At 46.7% G+C, this 16,492-nt stretch overlaps 1 protein-coding gene across 1 annotated transcript; it reads left to right on the forward strand.

The window, feature by feature from the left end:
• The first annotated feature begins 53 nt into the window (after positions 1 to 53).
• On the forward strand, positions 54 to 12,098 carry ARPC4 (actin related protein 2/3 complex subunit 4). The gene is made up of 6 exons (XM_048488628.1): positions 54 to 301; positions 1,020 to 1,138; positions 6,907 to 7,018; positions 7,114 to 7,209; positions 9,458 to 9,628; positions 11,179 to 12,098. The coding sequence occupies exons 1-6, from the start codon at positions 299 to 301 to the stop codon at positions 11,182 to 11,184; spliced, it is 507 nt and encodes a 168-aa protein (XP_048344585.1). The 5' UTR covers positions 54 to 298; the 3' UTR covers positions 11,185 to 12,098.
• Positions 12,099 to 16,492: the final 4,394 nt, after the last annotated feature.

Here is a 16,492-nt window from a genome sequence, read left to right on the forward strand (position 1 = left end):
GGAGGCCCGGTTGTACCACCTTCGAGTTAAGGGGGGGAAATGCCGCGCAGGATACTGAAGGGTGTGGCGCACAAGCAGAGAGAACTGGGTGCTTCCAATGTTTTCCCTCCCCTCTCTGTTTACTCGAAAGACTCGGAAACGGGGAAGATCGAGAGGGTCTCCCCTCGCGGTACCCTTTGGAACAGTCCAGATATTCCGGAAGCGGTGGGCAGTATTGGGTGGAGGGGTTACTTCCGCTTCCGTTCCCGGGACCTAGACCCAAGCTGCTACCGCCGCCTCCGCAGCCTCTCTTGCTACCATGGTGAGCGCGAGGGGGGTGGGACTGGGTCAGCACTGGCCGAAGGGAAGGCGATGGGGGCTGACAGGTAGAGATGTGTCGAGGGAGTGGTCAGTTGCCCGACGAGGAGGGAGGGTGGTGAGTTAGTGCAGGGTGGCTCGCCTTCTGGTCTGCTCCATGCTTATCTCGTCTTGCCTGCAAGGAGCCCAAGGGTGGCCCCACATTGTTGCCTCGATCTTCATCTTTCCTCACGATAGTCTTGTAAAGTAGGCCTTGGCGCTGTCGAGTGCCCAGCGCAAGATTAGTGCAAGAAGTGCGAGCTTCGTGGCCGTGTGGAGTGATGCACCCAGGTCTCCCCAAGCCCTAAGTTGACCCTCTGATTATTGCACCTCAGAGGGTTGTGATTCCTGGTAACTGTACTGACTCGAAGTGAAATCCAGAAACAAAAGCTGGGTTATACCGATCTCAGTGATGCAAAACAGCCTGCAAGCTGTTGAGTTCTCAGTCGTTCTTTTATCTGGTCGGATGTTTGAAAACAAGAGCAGAGAAGACCTCTCGGCATAACCGTAAGGTTGGGGAGATGTGGAGTGCAGAGGGCGAGCAGTGTTGGGAGAAATGAGCCAGTGGTCTGACAGACTCATATTATATGAAGGGTGACGTCTTTTAGTAGTGATGTGTCTCAAATTTGGGAGCCCTTTTTTAGTCTTGTTGGTGCCTCACAGTTTTGCCTCCTCCTTTACAGACCGCCACCCTCCGCCCCTATCTCAATGCAGTACGTGCGACCTTGCAGGCTGCCCTGTGCCTGGAGAACTTCTCATCCCAAGTGGTGGAGCGGCACAATAAGCCTGAGGTGGAAGTCAGGTACAAAGGGGTGAGAGGTTGGATGAGAATCAAGACTATTTGGGTTTTATGTGATGGGGGGAGGGAGGAGGGATGTCTCACTTGCAGCCTGGAGCTCCTTATCAAGGCGCTGCGCTCCAGTCTTTGGAAAGAATGTTTGGTGCACCCTGACGATTAACATAACGAGTTTGTAACTAGAGATTGATAGATGTAAATAGCTCTTGTAAAAATGCTCCGGCGCTTCATTTCTGAAGTGAGAACTGAAGCAGCCCAGTGGGGAGGAGAAAACACAGGGAAGTGGCAAAGAAGAAAAGGAGAAGTCATGGGAGAATGAATGAAAAGGCATGGGTGTTGCCATGGGAGCCAAGTGCGTAGGTTTCCTAACTAGAGCTGGTTCCAAGGTGCAATTATGTCTGCCAGATTTATTTGGGAGAGAAGGGATGGCGCTGATGTTCTGCTTGTTCTTCTCATCCTGTGTTGCCTCGGGTTTAGGTTTCTTCTTCTGGATTTTAATCTGTATATTTTTGTGCTTAATGTTATCACTTCCTCTGAGATCAAATTCTGAGTTGAAGGTGTTATAAACTGTTAGCAAAGGAAGATTTCCCATTGCATTCTCATGTGACCATTTCATCTCCTTAGGCCTTCCATACATTTTCACTTTGTGATCCCTCTTTTTGCTCAGTTCATCCCTCATTGCCCGATAACTAATACTCTTTGATATCTTCCATTTCTGCTTGTTGTTCCTGCTCGTAGCACCTTATGTAGGGCATGACTCAAAGAGAAGTGCTCCATTTGCCCTCTGATCCTTCCACGGCAGGATGTGCACATGCCTATTTTCCTTCATCGAGTTCCTGTTGTAGCTGTCCTCATAGTCCTGTTCTAGTATCTCATCTTCCTTCTTTACTTGGTCTCTTCCTACCAGCTTCCTTCTTCCATTTCCATATCTTGGTGTCTGGTAGGCATTAAACACTACATCCTGTCTTGTCATAAGTTTGACTCCTGAGCTCCGTAAGAACCTGCATATTATCAAAATTGTTCCTCATGTTTCATTCCTGTACATCTTTCTGTGTGTCTACATATATGATTTGCTTTTCTCTCTGCCTGTTATCTTTTACTGCTTGTTTTGATACTCTGTACTATGGCAGCATTGCCACTATCCCAGTCAGTCTACCTTTTTTTCAAATGGTGACTTGGTAGAAACTCAGCATGAGCAAATGATCCAAAGCGGTGTGCTTCCTAACAAACAAATGTCAAAAAAGCTTTGCAGGCAATCTGCTGGGCTCTTGATTCTAGCATTGATGTATGACTGGAGTGGCTTAAAAGAAACTGACTCTGTGGAGGTGGTGTTTAGATCTGGAGCATTGTGCCTTTGGCTTTTACTGTCGTATCTGTACTGCAGCTCCTTAAGGCTTGGTGGACTGGGTGGTAAGGTCCAGGTGACTTAGCCCACCTTTCAAACACACATACACATCCTGATGGTACCACCAAGGTCTTCTCCACCATTTATGCTGCATTGTCATTTCAAGGTACACTCAAGGCCTTTTAATTACCACCAGCTGGTTCCTCTCTGATGGGTTCCTCGGACATTCCATTCTTGATGCATATGTCCTTCCAAAGCTGTTTGGTTGTAGGCTAATCCTCAAATTGCTCTATTATAATAGCTTTTTTACAGTCAATGTACTCCTTTTCTTCAGTGGTCCGTTTTTCAAAAACCTGCATGTGTGCAACAAAGCTCCAAATCCAGGAATTTGGATTGAATTCAGAAAATTGCGTTAGATGGTATTTAATTTGCATGCTTTGCATGGCAACCTGTGTGACCCAGCAGGTAAAGAGTTAATCTGAACAGATCTGGTTTTGAACCCTTGTTCTGGCTTTACAGGTTAACTGTGTGGTCTTGGGCAGATTTGGAGGAGAGACTACTTTTGCAGAATTTGGTATCGCAATTAATTTGTCGAGGAATGTTGAAAAGACATTTAGGTGAATATGGACAAGGAAATAAGACGGGGGTCGTGGTAAAGGCCGGCTGGCTGTGCAAGCCCTTTGACCCTCAGAAAACGGCCTCAAAAACCATCATGTGACATAAGGGCTTTCTTCCTTTTTTCTTTGTAAACATGAGAAATAGTTCTGTTGCCTGTTTTCTTTTTAAATTAAAGCTCATGTTTTTGTGCTTGGGGCCATGTTCACAGAGTAAGTGTGGCCAGGGGTCTGAAACATACCTCTACAGTGGCACTTTGCAAGCAGAGGGTCCCATGTTCAATCCTTACCATCTCCAGTTAGGCGTCAAACTCGCAGCCCTCCAGATGGTATGGACTACAGTTCCCATCATCCCCTGCCAGTATGGCTAATTGCTCATGCTGGCAGGGGATGATGGGAACTGTAGTCCATGCCATCTGGAGGGCCGCGAGTTTGACACCTGTGAAAGGATGAGGTCGGAGATGTATGAGACCTCAGCCTGAGAAAATAAAGAGCTTCTGCCAGTCTGAGGCAACACTTACCTCTGTAGACCAAGGGACCAATTTAGTGTAAGGCAGCTTCATGTGTGGACTTTCAGTGTCTTTGCTTGTCACAGGTGGATAAAAATGCAGTTTCTTACACAGGTGTGTATTCACACACACTGGAGGACGATTGCAGGGATACCTACTCTTCCTCCCCTGCATGGACAACAGTGATGGCATTCTGATTTGAAACCAGCTCGGGTTACCTATTGAAAAAGACATGCAGGTGTGAAGTTTAACTAGAGTTAATTTCGGGTCCCCCTGCCAACCCAGGATTCTAAGGCAGCTTTTAATCCAGGTGTTAGAATCATTTTTGTGTAGGGGAAACCAACTTTAGTCACATGCATGCACTGATGCAGCCTGGGTAACCTTAATTAGTTTTAAAGTAGGTTTCATTCATTGTGCTCTGTGTGAGCAAAGAGGCAAGTGCTAGAAGGCATTTGGGCTCAGTGCTTGCTTGACGTGGCCTCTGAATGTGGCTCATGTCCTAGTAGTGCAAAAGTTGTCCTGGTGTAAATATTTTTGCACCCTGGGCATAGCAAGCCCAGACATAGCAAGAGGGTCCACACTTTGAACCAAATTATTAATCTCAAAATTCAGGTATGACTAATACGCTGTGGTCTGCAACTGTGAATTAGACGCTCTCAAGCAGGCAAGAACGAGAGTAGGGATTTTGCTGTGCTGCTTTTAAAAAAATACGACGCGATGTCACTGTTACTTGCAACAACCACCTGGCAAGCCCAAGACCACTCAACTAATCAGTACAGTCAGAACAAGGGGTTAAAACCAGATCTTTTCAGAAGCTCGCTACCTGCTGGGTCGCACAGGTACGTGTGGAATTGTACAGTAGATGGCCTCTCCTATTTGCAAACACAGGGACTGAGATCAGTTGCGCAATTGTTCCCTTTTTTTGCCCCCTACACAGTCTGTGTGAGCTAAGGGTGCAGTTGTATATGTACAAGGGGAAGCTCATGCTGATTAGCCGCCTGCTGCTGCTGAAAGGTTGTGGCTTCTGCTGTCAGACGGAGAAGCTCTCCGGTTTGCAGGCCTGATCCCAGTAGGTCATTCACTGCAGGCTGCCTGTTCCCCATGGAACTTATTTGCCAGGTAAAGTCTGCTTGGAAGCCCTGCTTTGTATCCCCCCACAAGATGCAAAGTGGGTGGGACTCCTATTTTATTTTATATACGTCTTTTGTACCCTGCCTTTCCCCTGCAATGGATACCTAAAGAAGCTTACATAGTTCCATCTCCCCATTTTATTCTCACAACAGCCCTGTGAGGTATGTTAGACTGAGAGTGAGCGACTGGCCCAGGGTTACCCTACAGGTTTCCATGGCAGAGTGGGGATTGAATCTGGGCTTCTCAGATCCTAGTGTGACACTGTAACCTCTACCTCCCATTGGTGCTGTTTTTGTACTGTATTTTCCCTTTGGAACTTCCTCCTGACACTTTGAAGTGTCCAGCTGCAACCTGTTCCCCCAGGCACTTGCAGATAGCTGAGTGTTTTCCCTTCTCTTTGTTCCTTAATTCTCCTTTAATACTGCCTGTCTCTCCCCCCACCCCCACCCCCACCACCATGGTTTTATGTTTCAATGTGGCAAAGCTTGATATTGTGTGTCTTTTTGTAATATTGTGCTTTTGTTAGGTTTTTTTATGGTCTTGTTGCTCTGGTATTTTTAGAACATCATCACTTCGATCGGATGTTCTGTATAGTTCCCAGTTGTGGGTTGCATGGTTATTGTAACCCTACTCAGGGACTTTTAGCTGAAAAGATGGGGAAAACATTTTAAAGAAACATTAAGGCCTGTTCCGCACATGCAGAATGATGCACTTTCAGTCCACTTTCACAATTGTTGCAAGTGGATTTTGCTCTTCCGCACAGTAAAATCCAGCTGCAAAGTGCTTTGAAAGTGGACTGAAAGTGCATTAATCTGTATGTGAGGAAGAGGCCTAAATTATGCAATCATATTGTACAGATCAGCTCCAAGTACCAATCAAATCAAAAAGAGCAGCAGACCCACACAGCGATATTTGTTCACATATTTATAGCCCACTTTCTCCCCAGTGGGGCACCGAAACCAGCTCGTTCTCTCAAGCTTCATGTTATCCTCACAACAGCCCTGTTTAGCTAGGTTAGGCTTGGATAGAGTGGGTGACCCCTGATCAAGCTTACAGGCCAGAGTGGGGGATTGGATCTGGGTCTCCGAAATCCTAGTCCAACCACTGTGCTAACAAAAGTCAGACCAGAAACCCATACCTGTTAAATGTACCCTGGTCAAACATTTTTTTTTGACCTGGTATAAAACCCTTAAGTTAAACCTTCTTGAGCAAAGAGCTCTAAAGGTTATGTACCTCTACTTTAAGAAAAAAACAACCAAAAATACCCCAGGTGTTGTGGGTTTTCCAGGCTGTGTAGCCATGTTTTGGTGGGTTTTGCTCGTAACATTTTGACTGCATCTATAGCTGGCCAACCCCCCACCCCACCCCCCAACCCTTCTCTCGTGTTCCTATGACTCTAAGGGTGATGGAGACACGGAAAGGACCGTTAGCAAAGGGTGCAGGTGGATTCCTGTGGGGAAATGTTGTTTTTTTTTTTGAAGGTATCCAAATGCAGTTGCTTATGGAAGACATGGGAATGTGTTACATCTAGACAGGAATGTTTGTTAAATATTTTCCAGGGCAAATAACATTGTGAAAGTTGTGAGTCAAATATTGGGAGATTAGAATCCAGTCCATGGAATTGAACGACATATTAATTGGATGTTTTGTGAATTTGTAAAAAAAACTTAACTGTTTACTCTGATCAAGTAGCTGAATTAATGATTCCTATACTGTGTCTTTTGGGGCAGGGGTAGATGATACATGCTCCCTGGACTGTATTTTGTATCTCAGATCCTCTTCTCTTCCCCCCCCCCCCCACTTTCCCCAGAACAAATTGTTCATGAGTAGGTTGTTGTGCAACAGCATGTATGGATTAGGAGTTAGGCCTCATGCAAACTACAAGCCTTTTGTGATCTGCTCCTAGCTGACAAATCTAAGGGGTATGAGAATTAGGCACTTCTTTCCCATGCTCCACAACTTGTAAAAATGCCTCTGAATTTAGTGTGTGTGTGTGTGATATGAATCTGACAGGTGTATGTAGGCTTAAATTGTGTGTATGAATGAGAGAGAGGAATGCATATGGAGGTGAAATCTGGATATGTTGTGCTGGGATCGGTCCAAAGGAGAGGCCAGATGTGCCCCGCACTGTGCACTGTGCCACTGATACAGGTGTGTCTCTTTGTGGCTTTGCAGAAGCAGCAAGGAGCTGTTGTTACAGCCCGTGATCATCAGCAGAAACGAGAAGGAGAAAGTCCTGATCGAAGGGTCCATCAACTCTGTGCGCGTCAGCATTGCAGTCAAGCAGGTAAGCAGTGCCCAAGAAAGAAAGGGGTGGAGTGCGGTGGTCACTGCTTCTCTTCCTAGAGGAAAGGCTGACGGGCTTCCCATTCCCTCCTGCAGGCAGATGAAATTGAGAAGATCCTGTGTCACAAGTTCATGCGCTTCATGATGATGAGAGCAGAGAACTTCTTCATTTTACGCCGGAAACCTGTTGAGGTGAGGTGGTCTGACCAAGCAGCACGGAAGATTCTAATTTGCTTGAGGTCTCCAGTGACAGTTAATGCTCTTTGGAGGAAGGTTATTTGTATGCTTTAAAATATATATATATATATGTGTTGGCTGATTTGAGGAATGCAAATTGCAGATCACTTTCTCAAATAACGTTTGTGGGGCAGTTGTGACCTTCTTCCACAGGTTGTTGTGATGGGACTTAGTTTAGATCAGGGGTCTGCAACCTGCGGCTCTCCAGATGTTCATGAACTACAATTCCCATCAGCCCCTGCCAGCAAGGCCAATTGACCATGCTAACAGGGGCTGATGGAAATTGTAGTTCATTAATGGCTGGAAAAGCTTTTTTTTTTTTCTGAGTGGTATCTAATTAGATAGGTTTTCAAAGTGGGTTGACAAATCCATGATCTGAGTCTACATAGAGCTTTTAGCCACAGTGGCTTCATATTTAGAGGGATCCATGTTTAGAGGAGCAACATGTGTCCCATCCCCCCCAGCCATGTCTTTGAAATTCAACCCAGCTATAGAGTTAGCCCCAATTATCTTATCAATTTGACATCTATTGAGCAGCGAAAAACTTTATGCTAGCGCTGTTTAGGCTAGTTTATTCAATTTATATCCCGCCCTCCCTCGAAGGGCTCAGGGCGGCGCACGACAATAGTATGAGTAACAATGTCAATATCAGCAATATCAATACTAGCAAACATTAATAAGCATCACAACATGCAAGAAAAAATTCATAGGCATGGGCAGTAAAGTCAGCAAAATAACAAGCCACAACATCACAAATTACAAAGTCAGTATCGCACATTACAAAGTATACCATCACACAAAAATTATCAGTAACATGACACATTGGCATATAACGCAACAGCATCAACAAAATAACAATCATGACATAATAGTTTTCCATCCAGTGCTACAACTGACATACCATCAAATACCCAAACACCACTGTGGACAAGGAGTATCAGCCACCCTACCCCATATCCTTTTGGACTGTAGATTTAACACCGACCTGTGCTTCCTATTGGTTAATCCCCTGCTGTCATCAAGGAACATTTCATCATCCTGCTCATATGGTCTACTCTTCACTGAATGATCATAACCCTGAAATCACAGTTTCAGTTGCTTCTTTCTTGGTGCTTATCCTCAAGATAACAACAATTGCATTGATTGTTTTTATCAACCCAGGTCGTGCTTGGCTTTTAAGCTGTTGTATATTGTATGTTGTTTACTGTATTTGTTTATGCCAGTAAAGGCGTGGCATGACTGAATGTTTAAAGGAAACAGCCAACCAAATACCCATCATAGGGAGAAGCAGCATGGAAGACCTATTGGCCATGCCCTAGTCATGGGCTGTCTGGAAGCTTCATATTGGGCACTGTTAGATCAGGATTGCTGGGCTTGGATGACCTTTCATGTGGGCCAGCAGAGCTCCTCTTTATATATCACTCCCAGCCATGCCAATAGCAAGGAGTTAGCTTGACCCTTCTGCGCGTCTCAGATTGTATCGCTGCAGCCCCCTTAGAACGCTTGAGTCCTGGGTGGGCGTTGGTGACTAGAAGCGTGAGCATTTTCCTCTTAGGTGTTGAGCTTGTTTACAGGCTGCTTATGTCCCCTGGCATAATGCAAGGTGGCCTTCCTCAGCATTGTAGATATGGGAGTCACACAAAGAGCAAGTCTTGGTATCTGGCCGTTTCTATTACCTGCTGCTTTTCAGTGACTCACAATGCAGGGGAAAGCGGCAGGTGCATCATTTAATAAATTAATGTTTGGATGTACAGATGCTGTGGTTAGCACAATTTGGCCTCCAGATGTCACTGTGCCAGAAAGCCAAAACTTAGCTGCAGCTATCTTGAGGTGATACCACTCCTGCAGGTGTAGAACCATGATTTTCAGTTGTTAATGAAGACTTCTAGAGCAGTGGTTCTCAACCTGGGGGTCAAACGACCCTTTCACAGGGGTTGCCTAAGACTCTCTGCATCAGTGTTCTCCATCTGTAAAATGGATCATGATGTTCAGGGTTTGGGGGAGTCACACCCACAGCACTTTGAGGAACTATATTATTAAAGAGATGCAGCTGTGCATTAGGAAGGTTGAGAACCACTGGTCTACAGTTTCTGATTTTGTTTTTCCTGCCAGTGATGGCTTGTGACCAGAGCAAACAGAAAGAAAGATGGGTCTGTCTCAGTTCACCATATTCTAATCTCCTGCTGTTCTCTTTTTGTCTCAGGGCTATGACATCAGCTTCCTGATCACAAACTTCCATACAGAACAGATGTACAAACACAAGCTGGTGGACTTTGTCATTCACTTCATGGAGGAAATTGACAAGGAAATCAGCGAGATGAAGCTGTCTGTCAATGCCAGGGCTCGCATTGTGGCTGAGGAGTTCCTCAAGAATGTAAGCCCCTTTAAGTATGCCAGAAGTAATAACTAAAGGCTGTGCTAGAATTCACTGGGGGCTTGTGGGAACACAATGGAAAGGCCATCAAACTGCCAGTACCATACGTAGGAGGAAGTCAATTCAGTACCAGTTTCTGGGGTGAGAGTGACACGTAAAGCCAAAGTTTATTTGAATATGAGAGCGTAGACCTTCATACCCATTGAGATGAGGTGGTTCATCCAGATACCTAAGTATTTTGGAGGCAACAAGGCTCTTTAGGGTTCAATATTATCTTTGCGTCCAGGAGCATACATAATGCAATCACCAGCTTAATGATGAAAAATATCAGGGGTAGCCAGACGTCAGTGTTTCACCTCAGATTTATCCTTTAGGATCAGTGCCTAGAATATTTTCATTCTGTCTTTCTAATAATCTTGCTGAAGGTGGCTAACATCCTTGATGAAGCTGTAAGGAATGTAGTTAATTTAAAACAGCTTTAAAGGATTGCAGGCAATAAAACTCTCAGCAGTAGAAAACGAATCAGTAAAACCTGCCATTTAAAAATCTGTTTGTAAACAGAGGACAGACCGTAGAGGAGTGGTGTTAAGAAATACCAGAAAGGTATCTACTAGTTAAATGACTGGGTGACGCAGAATGTTTCCCTATGTCGGTGGTGGCGAACCTATGGCGCGGATGCCAGAGGTGGCACTCAGAGCCCTCTTTGTGGGCACGCGAGCTGTCACCCCAGTGTGGGCACTCGGCAGTGGCATAGCGCCAAGGGGGAGAGGGGTGCGCAACGTACTGGGCATGCACCCCTGCGAGGGTGTGGCAAGGGTGTTCTGGAGGTGGGGTGCTTTGGGACATTCCGGGCAGGGCAGGGGCGTGGAAGGGGCACAGGGCGCATGCATGCCACAAGTACAGTTTCCCCTCGCTCTGCCCCCTGGCACTCAGTCTCTAAAAGGTTCGCCATCACTGCCCTATGTGTTTGAAAACCTGTAAAATAGGCACCAAGACAGCTTTCAGTGGGGAAGACATTCCCACAGATGGGGGAAGCACCGCTTAGAAAGCTCTATTCCTGTTACCACTCACCTCCCTACTGTGGGGGGCAGCATTAAGAGAAGGACTTGAAATGATAAAAAGAACAGAGGGAAATGAATTGTAATAATAAGCTGTTGAAGTTTCTGAATGCATGCATTTGAACTCATCCTAACAGACCTTCCAGAAGGAGTCAAATACACCACTGGAAGTGTTGGAAGTCCTAGAGAATTCTGTTGGCACGGTCTAACAGTGCCATCTTTAGCAGAGTTATACCCTTCTAAGTCTGTCGAAGACATTGGGCTTAAAAGGGCCCAACCACATTTAGGATGGTGTTGCTGATGTCCTACGACTCTGCCTGTTGCAATGAAAGCACGAGAGCTTTTGTGTGTGTTCAGAGGAGGGGTGGAAGCATTAGAATCGTATAAATTGTATTTGTTTTGCCCTGGGTGGGGTGGGATGCTTTTATGTGCTTCTGGCAGGTGAGGATACGTTTTTCATTGACTGGATTTTCTTTTCTCGTTTTCCCCCAGTTCTAGACCACGGGGCTGGAATCCACAGCTTTGCTTTCTCTTTCTCTCTGCACAGCCACCTTGCTGGGGCTACAGAGAAGGCCGCAACTCGGGAGCGGGACTGAGAAGCAGCCAGACCTGCGGAGGCTGTCCCAGCTCAATGTACCACACTTGTCAGCGTGCCCAAGGGAGGGAGGGGGCTTTTTTAATATTTTTGGAACAAAAACTCTGCTTGTTTAAAAAAAAAACTGTGTTAACTGGATACCCTTTTTTGTTTTTTTAAACAATCACTTGCTGTGATTTGCCTACTTGAGTCTCCTAGTGGTCGAGTTCTTGGAAGGGAGAGCGGGGGAGGAGGAAGGGTCGCTCTAGTGACCCCTCCGCACGGAGCCGCTGCAGGAGTTTCAACTTATTGCTGCATGTGGAAAAATTGCCTCCCAAAAGCTGCCTTTCTCTTAACGCAAAGAACTATTACTTGAGGCCTTGAGCTTCTTGCACTCGGAATGAGCGGAGCGCCAGTCAGCCCGGGCACATTCCGCTGCAGCAGAGGTGGCCGCTACACTTCACCTCTCTAGTGGTGTGTGAAGGTATTTGGCGAGCTGGCTGCTGGAGACAGCCACCTTCCCTGTGCCAAGTCATTCCAGTTTCTAAGGAGAGAGCATGCTCTCTCTCTCTCTCGCTCTCTCAAGTCAACTTCCTGCTCAACCACCCGCTCCTGTAGGGATCAGAGCATTCTGAGCGCAGGGCTGCCTCCTGTTCCTTCCCTTTCGTTCCCTTCCGTATCTTTGCTGTAATGAGAGGAAGTTGTAATGAGAGGAGGGGTCCTAAACCACGCCGGACGGAGCTGGAATCTGTAACTCTTGGTTCTTTTCTCTCTTTTTTTTTGCTATGGCACTTGCTGTAATTTTCTTACTCCCTATTAAAGCCTTTTTTCTCCTGTTGCCTGCTGCAGTTAAGGGTGCTTGCATGCTGTGTCCTACCTGCTCTCACCTGGAGCTGTGTTACTAAAAGTAGTCAATTTTGTGCTGCTCATTTGCATTGATACAGAATGTAACAAACAGACTGAGTCCAGGGCAAAGTAACTACAAACAGTTCTTTATTCACTGGCTTAGACAGATCCGTAGGCAAGGCAGGAGCACTCTGGACTTCCAGAGTTCAAACAGTAGTATAAAACCAGACCCGCATCCCACCCGTGCAGAGATACCATAAACAAAGCGAGTTCACACTGAAAGAAGCATAGTTGAAGATAGCACACAGACGGGCCTATCTCGGCCCGGACGAACTGCCAAAAGAAGAGTTGGCACACCAATGGGTGGCAACCAAGGTCGAAAACACATAGCACTTGACACAGAAGAGTGCATGCTCATGAGGGAACATATTTGGAGTTCTTCATTGCTTTACACAGAACAGTTTTATCTGGGCTTAAAGGCGCTCCCAACTGGGCAAGCAGGACTTGCTCAACCTTCCCCTAATGTCTTCATGTGCAGTTTGTATAGGAAGAGGGAACCTACACACCACTCCCTTCTGACACTCACAGCGACAGTAGAGCAGGAGATAGTGTGTTGAAGGTTTGATAACACCTAGTAGTGGTTTGAATGAATGTGCTGCAAATTCAATTGCCAAAATTGATCGTCCTACTGTTTCTCCAGTGGATCTAGACGAAATGTTCCAGGCCTCAAAGCAAGTCACACTTCTTCTAGAGCAGAGGTAGGGAACCTGCGGCTCTCCAGATGTTCAGGAACTACAATTCCCATCAGCCCCTACCAGCATGGCCAATTGGCCATGCTGACAGAGGCTGATGTGAATTGTAGTTCCTGAACATCTGGAGAGCCGCAGGTTCCCTACCCCTGCTCTAGATCAATGAAACCACAAATATCATGGGTGGACAGTACCCTGGTCATGGCTATCCTGGTTAAGAAAGGAAGTATTTATTGATGTTGGATGCTGGGATAAATGTTGTCAGCCTTTAAGGTGCCACTAGACTCCTGTTTTATTAACAAACTCACGTAGCTTCTTTAGGGCCATTCACCTGCATATTCTTGGTGCCAGCTCCAATGCCAATACAGCAACTCCGCAGGAACAGGTATGTCAGTCATGGTGCACTGCACAGCCACCTGGGAGGGACAAGGTGACAGGTCACTGTAGCAACCAATCAGCTGGTTCTCACTGTTATCGGCAGCTCATGGAGGAGCTCAGGTAAGAGCAGAGTTGGGGACAGACACGTCCAGTATGTGATCTATAGTCACTGACTGCCCACTTCCTGCTGCCAAACAGAAGATCAAGAAAGCTGTTAGCAGTGAAGAGAAAGCTCCACTCAAGACCACCAACATATTCTTGCAGAGAGCTTGAAGATTTATTACAAAGCAAAGTTGATTGCCATGATAGATCTACACTATTTTCACTGCCACCAGGAAAAGCTTTTGGGCACCGCTCACACAGGAGCAATATTGTTTCAGTAGGCCCACGGCTGATGCTCTTTTGGGGTCCTACTGCAGATCAACATTATTAAACAGCAGCTGAGTAGCATCTCAAAGTGTTAAACCGAAATTTATTCCAGAGTCAGCTTTTGTCAGTCAGCTGAATCCGCTCGATGCAAGAACAGCAAATTCCATTGGCAGGATGTCATTACTGTTATCAGTTCATCAACAGCTGGGAGTGGTCCAAAGCAATTCTCATTGGATGACTGAAAGGATCTGATGTTCATCTGTGGCTCAGCAATGCAAATGCCACACTCCTATATCCTAAGAAACTGGGCCTCCCATCCTCCCGCCCTTCCGTTGTTTGTAACTTTGGGCATTAGAATATCTCACAATTGAACAGGCACTTCATACATCTGTCAAGGTGAGAGGTGTTGCAAAGGCTGGAATAAACATTGTGATGTCGTTGGACTCCTGCTTAATTTTGCTATAGTAGACACATGGCCCCCTTTCTGAACCAACTTAAACGGCTTGTCTTTGGGAACGCTTTTATTTCACTACTGAGAGCGATCTCAACAGGCTCACAGATGTGTGGAAGTCGTTCTAGTTCCAGAACAGTCATCATTTTAGTTTCTTTTTCCAGCAAAACCAAGGGATGATTTTGTTGAATATGTAATTGTTCTGATGGTGGGCTCCAGTCCATAAAACCTTGGGCCGCAATAAATATCCTGACAAGCCCAAGGACTTTTCTTGCTTCCCCGCAACAAAGTCTTAGCCCAACTGCTGCAGCACCCTGCCTTTTTGAAATAAAGAATTTGCGTTCACAATTGCACCCCCTTCACCTTTTATACTCCACTCATCCCCAAACCAGTTTAATCTACTTCCACATCTCTCCCCATTTCTCCACACTCTTACCCAAAGCTACACCCATCCCATTACAAAATAAGCACAGTTCCACACACTATCCCAAACGGGGTTCAGACCTGAAATGCAGGAAACCATCAAACAGAACACTCTATGCACATGCAAAGTGGATTTTTCCTACTTGGGGGTGATGGTGGTGGTGGTGGTAATAAACCACCACTTTTCCTAGGGTTGGGAATTTCCTGGAGATTTGGGTGTGAAGTCTGGGGCGGATGGGGGTCTGAGATGCCAGAGAGTCCAACCTTCCAAGCACCCAGGGGAAGTGGTCGCTGCAGCATGGAGCTCAGGTGTAATTCCGGGAGATCTCCAGGTCCTACCTGGAAGCTGGCAACACTAACTTCCCCCCACAGACTTGGAACTAGCAGTTGCAACTTGCACGTCCATATTAGCAATGCAAGCAAAGTTTACCCTTGCAGACGGGCTACATCCCCAAGGCGCCGCTCTTCGGCTGGCCGGCTCAAGCCCGCCAGCCCCCTCCTCTCGAGACTGAAACCCCACTCCTCCCACCCTGGATATCCGGGGTGGGGAGTAAAAGGGGACCGAAGCGCCCGTGTCCGCCTGCGCGGCTCCAGCTCTTCCCCGCAGCTCCCAGGCGGCTGTTTGACGTCTCTATGGAAACGAAGCACAGGCATGTTTGGGGCTTGCAAGAGGGTCTGCAACAGCTCTCTGCAGACTGCATGCAATGGGAACCCTAGACAAAATGGCTTCTGAAGTAAAGGTTTCCTTGGCTTCATAAAAAAACCAAGAGCACTAGAGCAGCCGAAGCATTTTGCAATAAACTCGCGGGGACGAGGATGGCACGTGACCACGGGATAGGTTCCCTTGAGGGAAACGGGAAAGCTGAGAGGCGGCCCCAAGGGATGTGCTTTGCTGCACTTGGCGACCCTCACATTTACCTCAGAAGTGTAATTCGGTTGCACGTTTTCCCACCGCCTTGCTTCTCCCCCACCCCGACCCCCACCCATAATTCAACTCTGCCCCGCCACAGTGCAAAATAAAACAGCTTCACACACCATCGCTGTGCAAACGTGGTTTATTTGCACTTCGAGGCACAAATGAAGCAAGTGAGCCACGGCTTGGATTGAGGAAGACGGCTGATTTCGCCCTGGTGACTCCCTACAAGCAGAAAAGGGATTCCTTCCTGAAGCCATTTGAAGAGCCCACTGCTCCCAAGAGATGGAGAAAAGCCAGGATTAGCTCCTTGCTTTGGGGAAAATGTGTTTTTGGGAAAGAAGGAAATGGCACCAGAAAACACACTGAGCAGTGGTGGGATCCAAAAATTTTAGTAACAGGTTCCCATGGTGGTGGCACTCAAACTGTGGCCTAGCGCCAATGGGGCTCGGCGGGGCATTCCTGGGTGGGGCTGTGGCAAGGACGCAGCCTCTGCGCCGGTCCTTGGGTGGGAAACGAATGCATGCAGGCACAGGCTGCCATGCACGCCGGTGCACCTCCTGCTAGACTGCTTCAAGTTCTGCGCGCTACTGCTGAGAGGAGGGGCGTAACTAAGGCAAACATCACGTGGCAAAATCACCAATTAGTAACCCCCTCTCGGCACACACAAATAATTAGTAACCTACTCTCGGGAACCTGTGAGAACCTGCTGGATCCCACCTCTGACACTGAGGATCTTGAGGATCACTAGCTTAGGGTTTCAGGTTATGAGAAGACCCCCACATTAAAAAAAAAGGTTTTCTTTTTTACTAAGCTTCAATATTAGAACAACATACTTCGTTTTGGAAACGCTATTAGGTCTGTTAAACTTTACAAACTTAGGGCACTGGTATGTTTTAACTCAGCCCCAAAATCTCTAGGAAGTTCCCAACTCTGAGCTGGAAACTCTACAAACCTAGGGCTGAACCCTGAAACATATGGGGAAGTTGATAAAGTTTTCTAGAAGGGGCTTCATGTCTGTCACAATCTCATGCATGGTCCAAGAAGCTGGATGCCGCCTGTTTTTGGACCCTTCTCTTGTGAGTGGTATTGGAACGATGTGC

The sequence above is a fragment of the Sphaerodactylus townsendi genome, linkage group LG03 (assembly GCF_021028975.2).
Source record: "Sphaerodactylus townsendi isolate TG3544 linkage group LG03, MPM_Stown_v2.3, whole genome shotgun sequence".
In the NCBI taxonomy this organism is placed as follows: domain Eukaryota; kingdom Metazoa; phylum Chordata; class Lepidosauria; order Squamata; family Sphaerodactylidae; genus Sphaerodactylus; species Sphaerodactylus townsendi.